This window comes from Phascolarctos cinereus, unplaced genomic scaffold (assembly GCF_003287225.1).
Source record: "Phascolarctos cinereus isolate Bilbo 61053 unplaced genomic scaffold, phaCin_HiC Scaffold_4;HRSCAF=312, whole genome shotgun sequence".
NCBI lineage: Eukaryota > Metazoa > Chordata > Mammalia > Diprotodontia > Phascolarctidae > Phascolarctos > Phascolarctos cinereus.
In genome coordinates this window covers 634,985,220-635,001,811 of record NW_027555847.1, presented here as the reverse complement: position 1 = coordinate 635,001,811, position 16,592 = coordinate 634,985,220, and the positions used below count along the sequence as shown (strand labels likewise).

General features: G+C 39.1%; 2 protein-coding genes across 5 annotated transcripts in view; one reads left to right on the top strand and one right to left on the bottom strand.

Annotated features, from left to right (window-relative positions):
* Positions 1 to 16,592, bottom strand: part of TG (thyroglobulin) — a 364,454-nt gene that overhangs the window by 95,577 nt on the left and 252,285 nt on the right. The window lies entirely within an intron of this gene.
* Positions 1 to 16,592, top strand: part of SLA (Src like adaptor) — a 58,390-nt gene that overhangs the window by 12,758 nt on the left and 29,040 nt on the right. For 3 of the 4 annotated variants that reach the window (XM_020997885.2, XM_020997887.2, XM_020997886.2), the window contains one exon: positions 456 to 565. In XM_020997885.2, coding sequence (XP_020853544.1) covers positions 505 to 565 — 61 coding nt within the window. In that variant the 5' untranslated portion in view covers positions 456 to 504. Of the gene's footprint in view, positions 1 to 455; positions 566 to 16,592 lie in introns of those variants that run through there. The other variant, XM_020997888.2, reaches the window with a different exon arrangement.

Here is a 16,592-nt window from a genome sequence, read left to right as displayed (position 1 = left end):
ACGGAGTGGCTGTGGTCTGTGTGAACAGATGGGTCACACTGACAGAATCACAGAACCTTTGAGTAATGAAGTTAACAAAGACACATTTCGTGGATGATACGAATTGCTGATGTCTCTCAAACTCCACCCCTTGTTCCCCCAAGCTGTCCTCAGGTTTTTTACTGCGTTCAGCTTGAGGCACAGGAGTAATGGAAACTTTTGCTACAAACAGCATTTGTTAGCGACTTCCCTCTCTGTGGTTTTTTTCCCCCTCTGTTGTTCCCCTGATAAAACAACTTGAGTTGCCTAAGTTTAACCAGAACACACAAATCTCATCTTCACATAAAAAACATCAGCTTTCATGAAGCAAGCTGCTTTTTAAAAAAATGATGCACTATGCATTCTAAATTGGGTCATTCTCATTCCCAAGAGCTTGATGCCAGTCCTACTTTGAGTGTGTGTTTCCTCTGTCTTAGTTTTGAAGTTGCTTCTTCTAACCCAAGAGTGAGCAGTCGAACCGGAGAGATGGGCAACAGCATGAAGACATCGACTGCGCCCCCTGAAAGACCTCTGCCTGGCCCAACGGGTAAGTCCAATTCCTTTGGGGCTATTGGCTCAGTGCATGGTCTTTCCAGCAGCTCATTCCACAGAAGTGAGAGCTTCCTGAGGAGGAGCAGAGCACCATGCATAAGTCTGCACAACAATCATGGGGCTGGACCTTAAGTTAAGAGATCTCTGTTCCAGTTCCAGAATTGCTATAGATTGTGCCCTCTCTTAGCTTTAATATCCTCATTTGTAAGATGACATCAGGGGGCTCTTCTAGCTCTTACATTCTATGCTCCGTTATTCTTTGAGGTTTCTTAGTGATTATTGGGATTCCTACTGACAGCAATGAGGCAGCATATTACAATACAAAGATCACTGAATTTGGAGCCAGGGATCTTGGGTCTTACATTTCCTTTTGCAAGCTTTTAGATGGGTCAGTTAATCTATATGGGCCTCAGTTTCCTATCTATAAAATGAGAGAAGATACAGTAGGTGGCCTTTCACATTTCTTACAATTCTAAATCTATGCTCCTATGAATTTACTGTCTAGTTCCTAAAGTAAATTAACTATATGTCCCTCAGGGCCTTTGTGGCCACAGGAAACAGCAACCAATATAGCTGTGCTAAGGCTACTGATGGCAAGGTACAAGGGGAATAATACCCTGTTGATAAGGAGCAAGTGATGATGTTTAGGCATCTGTGCTAGGTTCCCAGGTAAATGACTTTCTAGAGCCCAGGAATTAACTCAGGGTCCTGTAGAGTGAAGCAGTATAAAAGTGACTGATTTAGAAATAATTAAATTGGTACTGGGTGGAGGGAGTTTGGAAATTTTTTGCATGTTGATTTCAATCAATCAATCAACAAACGTTTCTTTAGTGCCTCTATATGTCAGGCACTGGGGATACAAAGATGAAAATGAAATAATCCCTTCCCCAAAGGAGCTTATCAGGATAGGCAGCAACTTCTAAGTTCTCCTGCCAAAATTCCTCCATGAAAACTGTCAGAGACAGAATTGAGATTGATGAATTCTCGTTTATGCCCAGTATAACATTTGTTTAAGTTCATGTGCCTTGGAATTCTTGAGGGAAATAGGATGGTTGCCTTGAGAACACCTCGTACAAATGAAAAGTGCAGTGAACTTGAACAAAGACATCTGGGTCCTAAGCCTGTGTCTTCCAAGAAATGGCTCCATTATTTTTGGCAGGTCAATTTGTCCCTCTGGGTCTCAGTTTCCTCTTCTTGAAAATGTGGGGATTAGAACAGCTAAGCTTTAAGATGACATCCAACTTTAATACTATAGATTTTTGTTTATAACCTTTTATGTTATAAGGATCATTTTAATTCTGGCAGTCTCTGTTTTTACATTGAACTTTCTAAGGTTTGCTCCAAGCCTGCTGTTTCATGTTCTATATATTCTAGCATTCTAAGTCTCTCCCAGTTCTAACTATTTGTATTGCAATATCATACCTTCTAAGATTTCTTCGACATTGAACATTCTATGCTCTACATTCTCAAATTTGAAGTTCTAAGGTCCCTTCCAGCTCCAATGTTCTATGAATACATGAAAGTCAAGGAATTAAACTGGTACTCAATTAAGCCACTGGTAGAACTAAAAGAGGTTAAAGTGATCCTTCCCCCACCTCCGCCAAAGAAAGCCTGTTTTTTACATACTTTAGAACTTGTCATCCTCAGACACTTTTAAGTGGATGAATTCTCCTAGACTGTTACAGCTTAAAGGAAGCTGAGTCACAGAATCACAAAATGTTAAAGCTAGAAGCGATCTTAGGAATTATCTAGTCCAATCCTCTTGTTTTTATAGATGAAGGCATGGAAAACTTGAGAAGTCAAATGACTTGCCCAAGTTCACCCAGTCTGTTAGTGGCAGGGTTTTCATCTAAACCAGGTCTTCTGACGTCCAGTCTAAGCTTGAATCAAGCTACAGATGAACAATATTGGATTAGGTAAAATGCAGAGTTAGAGACAGTCCTGAATGCAACTCTGGGCAGAGTAGCCTTGGTTTTCACTTGTTCTGTTAGCTGCTGATTTCCTATGGCCTCCTATGCCGAGTGACTCATGATATGACTACTCAGTTGTCTTGAGTAACTTGAATTGCACTGGGGGTGGGAAGGATATGGACACCCAAAGCGGACGCATATTTTGTTGTATATTACTGTAAGGTGAAGGTGAAGGCAATGTAATAGCCCTGAATCCAACTGTTCTTGCAATGTTTTCACTATAAATATTAGGCAGTTCACATTTTAAAGTGAGGAAAATTATACACCCTCAGTCACCTACACATTAAAAAATTCTGAATAGTCCATGAAGTGCATGGATCAGAATTATTTAAGGAATGAGCTGTCTAATAGGCTGTAGAAGGCATTCCTTTTCAAGTATGGGTTTGTTTGGATGACTTCTGAGGTCTATCCCAGTTCTGAGATTCCACGAGGCAGTTAAGGATGATGATAATGTTTCAATAATTAAAAGCTACAAAGAAGGCAAGAGACAGAAAGAAATTAAATCCATAGCCTAAATGGAATTAGACAGGGACCTTAATGAAAGCCAGGACATATCTAAAAATCAGGAAATATGTCCAGATTACTTCTATTTCTTCCTTTTTGAAATTTATCAGAATGTGAATAATGAAATCACAGTTCCTCCAAGTTGGAAGGGACCTCCACCATCTATTCCTTCCCCTGCCTGGGTTAGAATTCCTTCTACAATGAATCCTTTGTCCTTGACTAAGTAGTCAATCCATCCTCTTCTTGGAGACTTCCAATTATGGGGAACCTGCTACCTCCCGCGGTAGCCCATTATTTAATGTAGTAGAAAGAATGCTGGATTCACAATGAATATATCCTGGATTCAAATCCCACTTCTGACACTTAATAGCTGCAAGGCCATGGGCAATTCACTTACCCTTAAGGAATTTGTTTGCTCAATTATTATTCTCCCCCCTTGCCTTGTAGGGTTGTCCTGAGGCTCATATGCAACAGCACACATAAAGCAATTTTGCAAACTTCAAAGCGTCGTATAAATGACACTGTCCATAGCTGTTGTAGGGCAGCTCTAATGATTAAAAAGCATTTCGTGAATCAAGTCCAAATGTATAGTGTCCCTGCACTTCCCCCCCCAACCCCCCCCCCCAGTGTTGCTCCTAGTTCTGGCCTCTGTGGCCAAGCACAACTAATATATTGCTCTTGCTGTGACATCCCTTCAGATCCTTGAAACCAAGCATCATGTCACCCCCAAGTCTTCTCATCCCTAAGCCAAACAGCCCTAGCTCTTTCATTCTGTGGCATGTGATGGTTTGACAATGAGATTGAATGGATCTACTGCTGACCAGTGTTTGAGTTTCGCTTTTCTAGTGAGTGACCCGAGAAACTTTAGAGATCCTCTAATCTAAATCTCTCACTTTTCCAATGAGGAAATTGAGGCCTAGAGAGAGGGAGTTACTTGGCCAACATCACACAATGAGTTAGTATCAGTGAGGAGGGAGAACAGGTGGGCAGCACATAAGAAAGGTTTGATTCCCAATGCTTCTAGGAAAAAAAAATACTGTATTGTAATGTTGATTGGTACACAAATATGTTTTATAAGAAGCATGCCACAAAATCTTTATATGGATTTTGTAACAAACATACCAGAATAGAAGAGTTGTCTCCTTTGAGAAAAAATTACGATAAGGCCACCCTTGCTTGTTAGGAGAAGCTCATTGGCAATTGGCATCCAGCCTTGCCAGCTTCCTCGGTGGTGGCAAGATTTTGTTCTTTGAAGGCTGGATTTGGCAGATAAAAAGAGTGGGGAAATAGAGTGCGGGGATCAAAGAGGCATGACAATAGAATATAAAATGAGATTGATTTTCACAAGATCACAGAATTTGAGAGTTGGAAGGGACATCAATGACCTTCTAGTCCAGGGCTGTGCTGTACTCAGCTCAAATAGGTTCTCAAAAGTTGACTGTTAAATATTCAGTGTGAGCATTATACCTTGGAAATCAGCTAACTACAGATCAAGACTTATTTTGTTGTTGTTGTCAATTGTCTAGACTTAAGAAAGTGTTGGAGAAAATGTTAATAATTTAAATTAACTTAAAAGTATGTTCCGCATACATTCCCCCACCCCGACTCTGGAAAGCTGGTTGCTAAATATTTACCTATCTAAATATCTACTGCTGCTCTAGCCAAACCCATATCCAAAAGGAACCTTTACTATAATAAACCTAGAAAGTGATTATTTGGTCTTTTGGAGACCTCCAAGGAGAGGCAGCTAGGTAGTACCATAGATACTAGAGTGCTAGACCTAGAGTCAGGAAGACATCTTTCTGAGTTCAAATCTGGCTTCTTAACCTCTGTTTGCCTTAGTTTTCTCATCTGTTAAATGGGGATAATAATAGCACCGACTTCCCAGTGCTGTTGGGAAGATCAGATGAGGTAATAATTCTAAAGCATTTAGCACAGTGCCTAGCACATAGTAAATACTTTATAAATATTTGCTATTATTATTATTATTATAGTTAATAATTATTATACCCTCTTTATGGAATACCACTAATTTTAATAATGATTCTAGAGCTTCCTTTGTGATGTAATATGGGGCAGTCTGACTTGGTAGACAGGGTTCTAAACTTGACTTTAGGAACCACGGATCATAGATTAAAAAAAAATCATAGATATGGAGTTGGGAGGGACCTCTAGTCTAGTCTAGACCTTCTAGTCTGACCCCTTCTTTTTATAGATGAAGAAACTGAGGTCCAAGGAGGTTAAGTGACTTGCTCAAGGCCACGGGCAGGATTTGAACTCAGGTCCTCTGATTTCACAGACATAGTCTACAACTCACAGCATTTTTCCCTACTAGATAATATCAAGGCAGAGAAGGAAATTAAAGCTATATGATGGCTCCTTCATGGGTGAAGTTCCTTTCCTTTTCCGTTGTCTTTGAATTTTGGGGGTAGGGGTAGCAATTCTGCATAAGATGCATTATGCATTTTCTGCATAAGGCCTTTGAGGTCATTTGGCTACCCCATGGGTAGTTCAGCTATAATGGAAAGAACTCTAGATTTATGGCCATGGGCTCTGAGTTCCCATCTCAGTTCTGCCTTTGACTAGTTGTGTACTTGGATCCCTGAGTCTTAGCTTCCTCTCTTTTAAAAATGAGGTTAGAGTAAATGTTCTCCAAACACCTTTTCAGATTTAAATTTCCAGTCCTAAGAATTCCAGTCCTGACACTTGTTAGCTGCATGTCTTGGGTGCTTGGTCTCTATGAATTTTGATTTGCTCATTGTTTTCCTAAATGAGGATATCAGTAATTGCACCAGCCCCACAGAGCTGTGATGAAAAGGCCTCACATGTTTTAAAATGTGATTATAAGATAAGCGAATACTTGGAGTTCAGTCTAACAGGCTGTTAAGTGCCCACATCGAAGAGGCCTTGTCAATACCAAAGCAAAATGGAAAAGAGTCCCTACTTTATATTCTACAGGATGGTGGGGATAGAGATGTAAGCGCGCAGGGACAATAATAAAAATGGACATTTATACAGAATTTTAAGGTTTGTAAACCACTTTTCTATATCCTATATAATTTGATTCTCCTATCAGCCCTGTGATGCAGGGTCCATCATTTTGCACAGACGAGTAAATTGAGGGTTGCTCAAGGTCACATAGCTAGTAAATGTCTGAAGTTAGATTTAAATCCAGATCTTCCTGACTTAAGTCCAGTGCTCTATCCATTACACTGCACTGCTTAGATCATAACAAGCTCATTCAGAAAGGAAGAATTTCTACTTTCAGATGCTAGGCTGAGAGAAACTATGCATTGACTGCATACTAACAAACCAAAGCAAAAATCATATACAGACCATCAGTAAGCAGATGGCAGATACAAAAAGTAAAAATGCAAAATGTTCTCCAAATGTTTAATTGTTTAAAGCAAATGTTAAGTTTTTTCCATCAATTTCCTCTGGTAGTGAGGAAGAAAAGTAATATTATCTTTTTTTGGTGTAATTTCTTTATTTTTAAACTTAAATACAAAATGAGAAAGAAAAACAAATTGTCATGTACACAGCAGACCATAAAAAAGGGTTCAATATATAACAATAAATTTCCATTTCAAGAAAACCTATATAATAAATGCTACATTGTTTTCAAAGTTGCCCAGATCTTCTTTGCTTCCTTATTGGTTTTCTTTTGTTCTCTGCTGTGTACTTTTTGCTTTATTTTTCCCCTACACCTCTTTCCCCCCCAAAGAAGGCTACAATTAATTGGGTGTATACACACACACACACACACACACACACACATACACACATATGTATATATACACACAAATATACATTGATATCTATAAACATATACATGTATTATATAATATATGTATATACACATACACACTCATACACATATATGTAAGACCATACTAAGTTTATTTCCTCCTATCATCTGGTTCTCTGAAGGTGGATAGCATCCTCTTCCATAAGCCCAAATTTTTCCATGTTTTTCTAAATCAACCAGCTCATCACTTCCCACACCACAGCAATATTCCAACCCAATCACATCCTATCTGAGAGATTGTCTATGAAAGATTTTCCCCAACTTTCTGCTTTCCTTCTGTTCTTGGCTACATAGGTTTTATTTCTACAAAAAAATTTTAATTTAAAATAATCAAAATTATCCTTTTTATACTTCAACAATGCGCTCACCTTATAATATAGTTTAAGGCCTGATATTGCTAGATCTACTTCCTTTTTTTTCCCCCTGGTTTAATTGAAGTTCCTGCCCTTTTGTTCTTCCAAATGAACTTTGTTACTATTTTTTCTAACTCAGTAATTTTTTTTTTAGTAATTCAATTGGAATGACATTGAAAAAATAGATTAGTTAGGTAAAATTATTTTAAAAATTATATTGGCTTTACCTACCCATGAACAATAAATATTACTTCAATTATTTAGTGAGTTTATTTATATAAAAAGTGTTGTATATTTATGTTCATATAGTTCCTGTGTCATATAGTTGTGGCAGGTATATGCTCCAGTCTTTTATACTGTCTAGGTATTCTAAATGGTCTAAAACAATATTGGATAATATTGCTGACACATAGTGTAATTTCTCTGTTTTTCACTTTTGGTTAAATCTATTTTAACTTTAACTTTGTCTGAGATCGTGATTACTATCTCTGCTTTTTTAACATACTCAATTCTGCTCCTAACCTTTATTTTATCTTTGTGTGTGTCTCATTTTTATAATGTTTCCTGAAAGCAACATATTGTTGAATTCAAAATTTTAATCTGCTGCTATCTGTTTCTGTTTTGTGGATAAATTCATCCCATTCACATTCTAAGCTATAATTACTTGTGTATTTTCCTCTTTCCTATTTTTCCTCACCATCCTTCTCACCCTATTTACCCTATCCCTCCTCACTCCTCTGCTTTACTTCTCCCTGGTACCTTTCCCTCCTATTCCTTACCCTACCCACCCCGCCGAGAGTCTCTCCCTTAACCTCTGCCTCCAACCTATCCACTTGCCTTTTTATTTCTTTCTGAATTTAGATTTTTATGCCCTTCTAGATATATGTTATTCCTGCTAACCCATTCCCCATGAGAGTAAGATTCCAGTGCTACCCGCCTTCCCCCCACTAGCTTCTTTTGTATCATTTTTCCTTTTATGCCTCATTTGTGTGAGATAATTATTCCTTTTTATCTCTCTCTACACAGTTTTGTTATTTTTAGAATCACCCTATCATATTCAGCTCAGCCCATGCCTTTCTTTCAAACTACCAAAATAATGATGACAATCATAAGAGTGCTGTTATTCTTTTTACACAAAGTAAACAATTTGACCTTATTGAGTCCCTTATAATTGGTCTTTAATGTTAACCTTATATTTCACCTGGGTGCTATATGTCAAAATTTCCCTTAAGTTCTGGGGTCTTTGTACAAAAACCTGAAAGTCTTTGAGTTCATTAAATATCTTTTTTTTTTTCCTCCATTCAAGATTCTACTTAACTCTACTGGGTAAGTTACTGTTGGTTGTAAACCCAGGTCTTTTGCTCTATGGAATACAGTATTCTAAGACCTATGTTCCTTCAATGTAGTTCCTTATTGTAGCTCCACGATATTTAAATTGTTTTTTTTTCTTGCTGCTTCCAATATTTTCTCCTTAATCTAGGAGCTTTGAAACTTGGCTATGATATTCCTGTAAGTTTTCCTCCCAGGATGTCTTTCAGATAGTGATTAGTGGGATTTTTTTCTATTTCTATTTTGCCTTCTTGTTCTAGAACTTCAAGGCAATTTTCCTTCTTAATTTCTTGTAATTTCGTATCAAGATTCTTTTTTTTAAATCACAATTTTCAGGTAGTCCTACTATCCTCATATTATTTCTCCTTGATCTGTTCTCCAGATCAGTTGTTTTTCTGATGAGATGTTTCACTTTCTCTTATATTTTTCCATTCTTTTGATTTTATTTTATGATCTCTTGGTGTCTTAGAACATCATTAGCTTCCCCTTGCCCAATTCTAGTTTTCAAGGAATTATTTTCTCCCAAGTTTTTGATTCTCTATTTCCAGTTGGTTGACTTGCTTTTTATAATTTTCTTGGTTTGCTCTTATTTTTTTTCAAATTTTTCTTCCCTCTCTCTTATTTGATTTTTATTTGACATTTCTCATTGAAAAAGGAGTAGCTTTTTTAGCTCCATTATTTTCCTCTGAATATGAACCCAGATCTTCTCTATCTTCATAGTAACTATCTTCTCTATCCTCATGGTAATGATCTAAGTTTGGGTTCTTTCTCCTTTGTGTACTCATTTTTATTTATTTTTGTTCTATTTTGTTTTTAGCAGCTTTTAGTGTAATAAATTTGTAGTCCCAAGGTATGGGGACTGATGCCCCAACCCTCAGGTCCTTGTTATTGTTATTTTCTGAGTTTTGTCTTTGGGCCCAACCTTGGGCTCTCCTCCCCACTCTTAGGCCACAGCCAGGGCCCCCAGTCACACTGTCCAGCAAATGATTTTGCTCCCTGTGATCCCTCCAGTGGATGCAAACTATAACTGCCCTCTCTGGCCTGGAACTGAAACCAGGGACTTTGGTCTCCTGCAAGTGGCCATAGCCAACAGGATCCTTGCTCCTCACTACTGTGCTTACCAGGTGTGTGCTGGCTCTTTTCCCCTGCAGCCATAGCCTGGGATGCGTCTGGTCAGCACAGACGAGCTTGGCACGTTTATCGAAGGTCTTTCGATCTTTTCCCACTCAGCCATCAGCTCCCCCATATTGTGGGCAAGATGAAAGTTTCTATGGCTGAAGCTGCCTCTCAATCCAGCTGCCTCCAGAGCTTTTGCTGTTTGTTGATTCTGAAGAGTCAGCCTGAAGGTGTTTGCACTTCACTCAGGCCCTAGAGATCCAGTCTTTCCTGGGGTCTTCTCAAATTGTCTTAGGAGGACAACTGCTTTACACAATGTTTATTTCTGCTGCTCCCAGGTGATGTTCTTTTTTTGTGGAGAAAATCTGGAGAGCTGAAAGTTTTCTGACCTACTCCACTATCTTCCCAGAATCCTCTAAAAGTAATATTATTTTCATTTGGTGACTAGGGAAGTTAAGGTCCAGAGTAGTTGAATGATTTATCAATGACCATATAATGTGGCAGCAGCAACAGAGAGTGTTTTTCCCCCATGGGTCACATTCTGCCTTGTGTTAAAGTTATTTATATATTTGTCTTCTCCTCCTAGACTACAAGCTCCCTGAAGGCAGGGACCTAGTCTTTACTCTTCTATTTCCCTACAACATATAATGTGGGGCCTTGAAAATTGCAATTGCTCAAAAAATGTTGGCAGAATGAATCAGGAAAGTAATGTAGATCTGCTGCTTCTCTTTCCTTATGTGCTCTTTCCAGTAGATTTTGTAATCTGCTGACCCTCAAATTCCATGTAATCTTGTCCATTCTGGAACTTTTACAAAACTGAGAAGAGCAGAACGATTCACAGGGCTAGAAAGGACATCCGAACATATTCGATCCTTTTAAACCTTTCATTTTAGAGATAAGGCGGCCAAGATGCAGAAAGGGGACTTGATTTTCCAAAGGTCACTTAACTGATTTGTGGTTTTGACACTAAAGACACCAGTCTGTAAACTCTCAGTCCATTTGGTTCTTTCCCTTACCTGTATGGTTGGCCTTCGTTGCTTTTAAATGTGACCAGATCCAGGGCTTATCTACCAGGAATTCTTGGCTGTGTTAGCAAAGAAAGCCCCTAACCAATAGGCTAATTTATCCCAGCCAGAAGGTAGTGATGAATTTCTCTATAAACTTGAACTTGGTCCATCCCAAGTAGTCATCTTCTCTGTATCAGAGGAAGAGAGAGGAAAGATATAATGCTCTCTCTTTAACTTCCCCCACCCTTCCTTGGAATCGGCTAGGTTTCTCTTTTGAGAACTCGTTTAGTTCCAATGGAGTCGAATCTGATTTTACTTTTGATACCAACTACTTTGTCTTTGTATGCACAGAAGCACACACACATTTCGTTTGGAGCAATGTTCTCCAGACATAAGGAAATGCAAAAACATAGGCAGATGCAAATACCCTGGGTCTAGGGCAGCTCTTAGGGACTTCTCTCTTTACTGAAGCAGCAAAACCCCTTACAAAGCTGGGGACGTAGGAGGGGGAAATCAAAGAACAAGGCTGATTCAATCACATGAATAGACACAGCTGAGTCTGCCTTCTGGACATTTATCAACTGTAACAAAGTGGAGAGTAGTCTTCCATGTGGGATGGAGTGCCAGGTCCTTTTGTGGGATCCACTTGTGTCTGTCTCTGGGGAGATACTTTAGTGAGATCAGAGTCTTAATCTTACATCATCAAAAGAGTACTCACAAAATGACTCTTAACAACCTTTTTTTATAGGCATAATCAGAAAATACATATTAGTTATTTTGTTTTCTCAACAGCTGGTGCCTTCTCTCAGGCTGCCTTCCATCTACTCTGTATTTACTTTGTAGATACCCATTTATATATGTTGTCTTTCCCATTAGAATGTAAGCTCCTTGAGGGCAGCAGCTTTTTTTTTTCTTTTTCTTTGTATCCTTAACATAACATCATGTCTGGCAAAAAGTAAGTGCTTTACCATTACTTGTTGGTTGAATAACTGCAAACACTGCCCTTATTTCTCCTATACTCAATGTACCCAGTGGAAGAACTATTTCCTATCATACTCAGAAATAGACACACAACATTTTCAACAGCAGAGTATAGTTATCAGGCCAGGCTCATTTACTCTTATAATAATAATGAGTATCATAGAAACAACTCCCATTTATATAAACCATAATGGGTAAAAAGCACATTTAACTGTACTCTCACAAAACCCCATAAGGAAGGTAGTGCAAATACTGCAGATGAGATAATTGAGGCTCCTAGAACTAATGTGACTTACTCAAGGTCACACAGATAGTTAATAGTCGAACAAGGTTTTAAATCCTCATAAGGCTTTTAGAAAATGATAGACTCTAGTAGACCTTAGCATACTGGAACCAGAAAGGGTCTTGGATACCATCAAGTCTCACCCCCTCATTTTACAGATGAGGAAACTGTGGCCTAGAAGGGAAGTGACTTGAGCTAAGATGACAGTAACTATCAAAGCTAGGATTCAAACACAAGTCTTCAGTGATCATTCCACTGCGTTCTTAAGGTGGTCTTTCTATACATATACTCCTCACTTTTGCAAGCCGTGATGTTGCCAAGTAACAGAAAGGCCTCTTCTTAAAAGGGGACAAAGGGGCTAGCATGCATGAGCATGTCTCAGGAAGACACCAGTGTCAATTTGCCTTTGCGTTTGTTTTTTGAAGATGCAAATAGCCCCTAATGTGGTTTCTTTTTTCCATCATCATGTCACCCTTAAAGCAGTAGGGGAAGGGTCCCCTCAGATAAAAAGTGTTTCCTTCTTTCCATCCAAACCCCACTTGCCCCTCAGTTAACTGAAGTAAGCAGGAAGTTATATCTAGTACACTACTTTATAACTTTTGTCATTAAAGTCTTCTCACATTTCATGATATTTATTTCCTCTTTTCTCTAAAGCATCCTTGAATAAAGACATAGTAGAAGTCCCTCCCCTCAAGGAGTTACATCCTCTTGAGAAGTAACTTCCAGATCTGCATAATGCAAATGTTTGGGTTGTGAAGGCTTTCATGGAACAATCTGTCTTTACTCTTGCTGTCTAATATTACCAATGCTTACTCATTTGTCTAGTTTCAACTAAGTCAACCTCTGATATTTTATTTGATGCCAATTGCTTTTCATTTAAGTCATAATTAAGGTTTTTGTTTCTTTCTTGTGGTAAGATTTCTTATTTTTCTTGTTGAGTCTTTTCAGTCCTGTCTGACTCTTTGTGACCCCATTGGGGGTCTTCTTGGCAAAGATACTGGAGCCCTGTTTGCCATTTCCTCCTCTTGGCTCATTTTGCAGATGAGGAACTGAGGCAAACAGGGTGAAGTGATTTGACCAGGGTCACACAGCTAGAAAGTGTCTGAGGCCAGATCTGAACTCAGGACGATGAATCTTCCAGACTCCAGGCTTAGTACTCTATCTATTATGCCACCTAGCTTCTTTCTTGTTTCTTATGGTAAGATTTGTTATTCTTAGGGTTTCTATTTTTTATTCTGAAATTAGAGAAAATAGGATGAATCAGCAGTCAATAGATTTGGGTTCAGATCTTGATTCCTATACTTGCTAATGCCTGTGACCCTTGCTAAGACACCTAATGTTTCTGGGCCTCAGCGTTTTCATCTGTAAAATGATGGTAATTGTACTTCAACTACTTCTTTTACAGTATGGTTGTGGGAAAAGTGCTTTGTAATCTTTTCAGTGCTTTTGAAACGTGATTTATTGCTTAGAGCTAAATGAGATCTTAGAAACAATGGAGTCCAACTTCCTCACCTTACCCATAAGAATCGGATACTCAGAGAGAGGAGGTGGTTGGCTCACAGTCATACTACATAACTTGGGCCTTAACGTTCTCCTCTGCAAAGGAAGGGTACTGAATTAGATGTTCTCTAAGGCCCCTTGTGAGGTGAGGAAATGCTTGTTGATCTACTGCTTGATTCAGTGCGGTTTTTCTGCTAGCTCTGGTGGTTGTTATTTCTTCAGTCTGGGAGCAGAAGGGTTAAAAAAGGCTCTTTCAGAGGATGATCAGCAGAGAAGCCATATATAGAATGGCAGACAAGAATGTTCTGATCCAGCTGTGTCTTCAGCTTGTATGAGCAACATAGCTCCCAAGCCAGGAGCTACCATGCAGCTGATGGCTCTCAATGAACTGAATGTTTCTAAGAATTCTTCCCACAGGCTTAACTCCCAGGGATAATTGTGGCAGGACACTGGCTCTGGTGTCATAGAACTTGGCTCTATTCCTGGCTCTGCTATTTGCTACCCAAGTGTCTTTGGAAAAGTCACAACTTCACTGAGTCTCAATGATCTCCTTCACCTGAAAAATGACGGGGGGCTGAATTAGGTGATGTCTAAGATCTCTTCTTGCTTTAACTCCCTTGAGGCTAACTCTTTATCCAAGTCTGGATACCTCATTGAGGTAAGGAGGTGATTATAGGCTTTTGAAATCCATGCCAGCAGCACATAGTTCTGACAGTTCCCATCAACGTAAAACAAACAAAAAATACCTGGAATACAAGCCAAGACTAGCTCTTTTCAGTACAGTTTGTTCATAATCAGATGACTGGCCACTAGTAGATAATTTTTTCCAGCCACAAAAATTCAAACAGGCCATCTATTAGAGCATTCAGGGGTTGGGATCTATAAAATCACCTCTGCCTTCAAGATGTTCGCATTCTACTAGGTAGATACAAAATACAGACAGGCAAATACATACATGATTATTTAAGAAGGAGAGAGGAAACCTCAGTTTTCTTTGGTAGGTACTTCAGAGAAATACTCAAACTTAGACATCATAACACTGCTTAATGTCAGCTTTCTTCTTACCTCCCATCCAGAAGTTCATCATAAGCTAGCCTGGACTCATGACAAGCATAGGGAAATAGGTGCCATCTGTGTGCTTTCTGCCACACAATGTCTCATTAGCCTTTCTAATGCTAGAATATCATATTCAATTGGCAGTTCACCAGTCCTCTCACAGGATGCCTTCAGTATGACTCATTATTGCAAATCTGCCTATCTTTCAATGTATCATGAGTACAATCTTAATGTGTCTAAAAATAGTTTTAAAGATGGGGAACGTCAGTAAGTTCTTTATACACCAATAACTCAGCGGGAAGTTTTGGACTTGGGAAAGTGTTAGGGAGGGGCAAAAATCAAAAGAGGAAATCATTAGTTGCCATCATTGATAGCCAGCTGCACTGACCACAGCTTATGTTATTTCCCAGACTTGCTTGGACTTGCTCAGTCAATCATGATTGCTGCTGGTTTTGCTGTAGGGTTCGCAATGTTTGAAAAGTAACTATTGCCATGTATTTAAGAGGGAGTTAGAAAAAAAGCACAAAACTGGGGCATGATGCTTTCATGTGTGACATTCGTGGCTCCCCGGCCTCGCTCCTCTTTTGATTCAGTCTTCCTCATGCCTAGACGCAGATCTGCTCCATTGGTCCCATTTGTGAGCTAAAGTTCTCAGTAGGAAAGACATTTTATTTTTTATTTTCAGTTGGAGGCAGATGGGATTTGCTATTAGGTAGGAAGTTTGGGAAGAGATGTTACCAACTCACCCAGGTTTTTTAAAGTTTATGTCACTAAGGCGTTTGCAGATCCAGGGACTCAAGAAACTGCTTTAGGGAATAATGTAGAGGGTCACTCTGGGTCATAGAGAGAGTTGCAAGGGATCTTAGAGATCATCCAGAGACAGCTAGGTGACTCAATGCATAGAGAGCTATGCTTAGAGGCAGTAAGACCTGGGTTCTAATTCAGCTTCAGATATACTTCCTAGCTGTATAACTCTGTAAGTCGCTTAACCTCTGTCTGACTCAGTTTCCTTGTCTGTAAAATGGGGATAACAATAGCACCAACCTTCCAGGGCTGTTGTGAGAATCAAATGACATAACGTTTATAAAGTACTTAGCACAGTGCCTGGCACATAATAAATGCTTTCCACCCCACCCCATCCTTCCTTCATCTATGTCTAATCCTTTTATTTTACAGATGAGGAAACTGAGGCCCAGAGGTAAAGTGATTTGGAGAAGTAATTAACAGAGCTAGGCAAACCCAGGGCCTCTAATTGCAAAGGCAATAACTTTTTCAGTATATTAAATGTTTCATTTCATTTAATTTGATACGACTATAAATTATAAATGCTTCTTAAATTGAATTGGGTTGAATTGAATAAAACCATAGTGTCATGGAGTTAGTCAATCTGATGTTTATTATCTGTGGGATCTTGGGAGAGTCCGTGAAAACTCCCTGAGCCCCAGATTCCTCATCCGTAAAATAAAGGGATTGGATTAGATTCCTCCTTATAGCTCCTGAAGCTTTAGATCTTGGAGCCTAGGAAGACAGAATATGAAAACCCTGAACACAGACTGTTAAAGCTGGAAAGGACCTTAGGACATAGAATGTTCTATAGAATTTTAGAGCATCTGAGCATTGCAAAGGACTAGCCATACTTCTCCCTCTTAAAGTTATGAGGTTGATTTTTTTGAACCTGAGCAAAACTTTATTTTTTAATTTTTTTTGGCAATTGGGGTTAAGTGACTTGCCCAGAGTCACACAGCTAGTAAGTGTCAAGTGTTTGGTCTGAGGCAGGTTTTGAACTCTGGTCCTCCTGACTTCAGGGCTAATGCTCTATCCACTGCACCACCTAGCTGCTGCCTGAATAAGACTTTACACAGTGGATAGAGTGCTAGACCTGGAGTCAGGAGGACCTGAGTTCAGATGCGCCTCAGACACATGCTAGCTGTGTGACCCTGGCAAGTCACTTAAGCCTGTTTGCCTTATTTCCTCACCTGTAAAATGAGTTGGAAAAGGAAATAGCAAACCACTCTAGTATCTTTGCCAAGAAAACCCCAATAGGATCATGAAAGATGAACACGACTGAAATGACTCAATGATAACTAGGCTTTACACTTATCCCTATTCAAAATT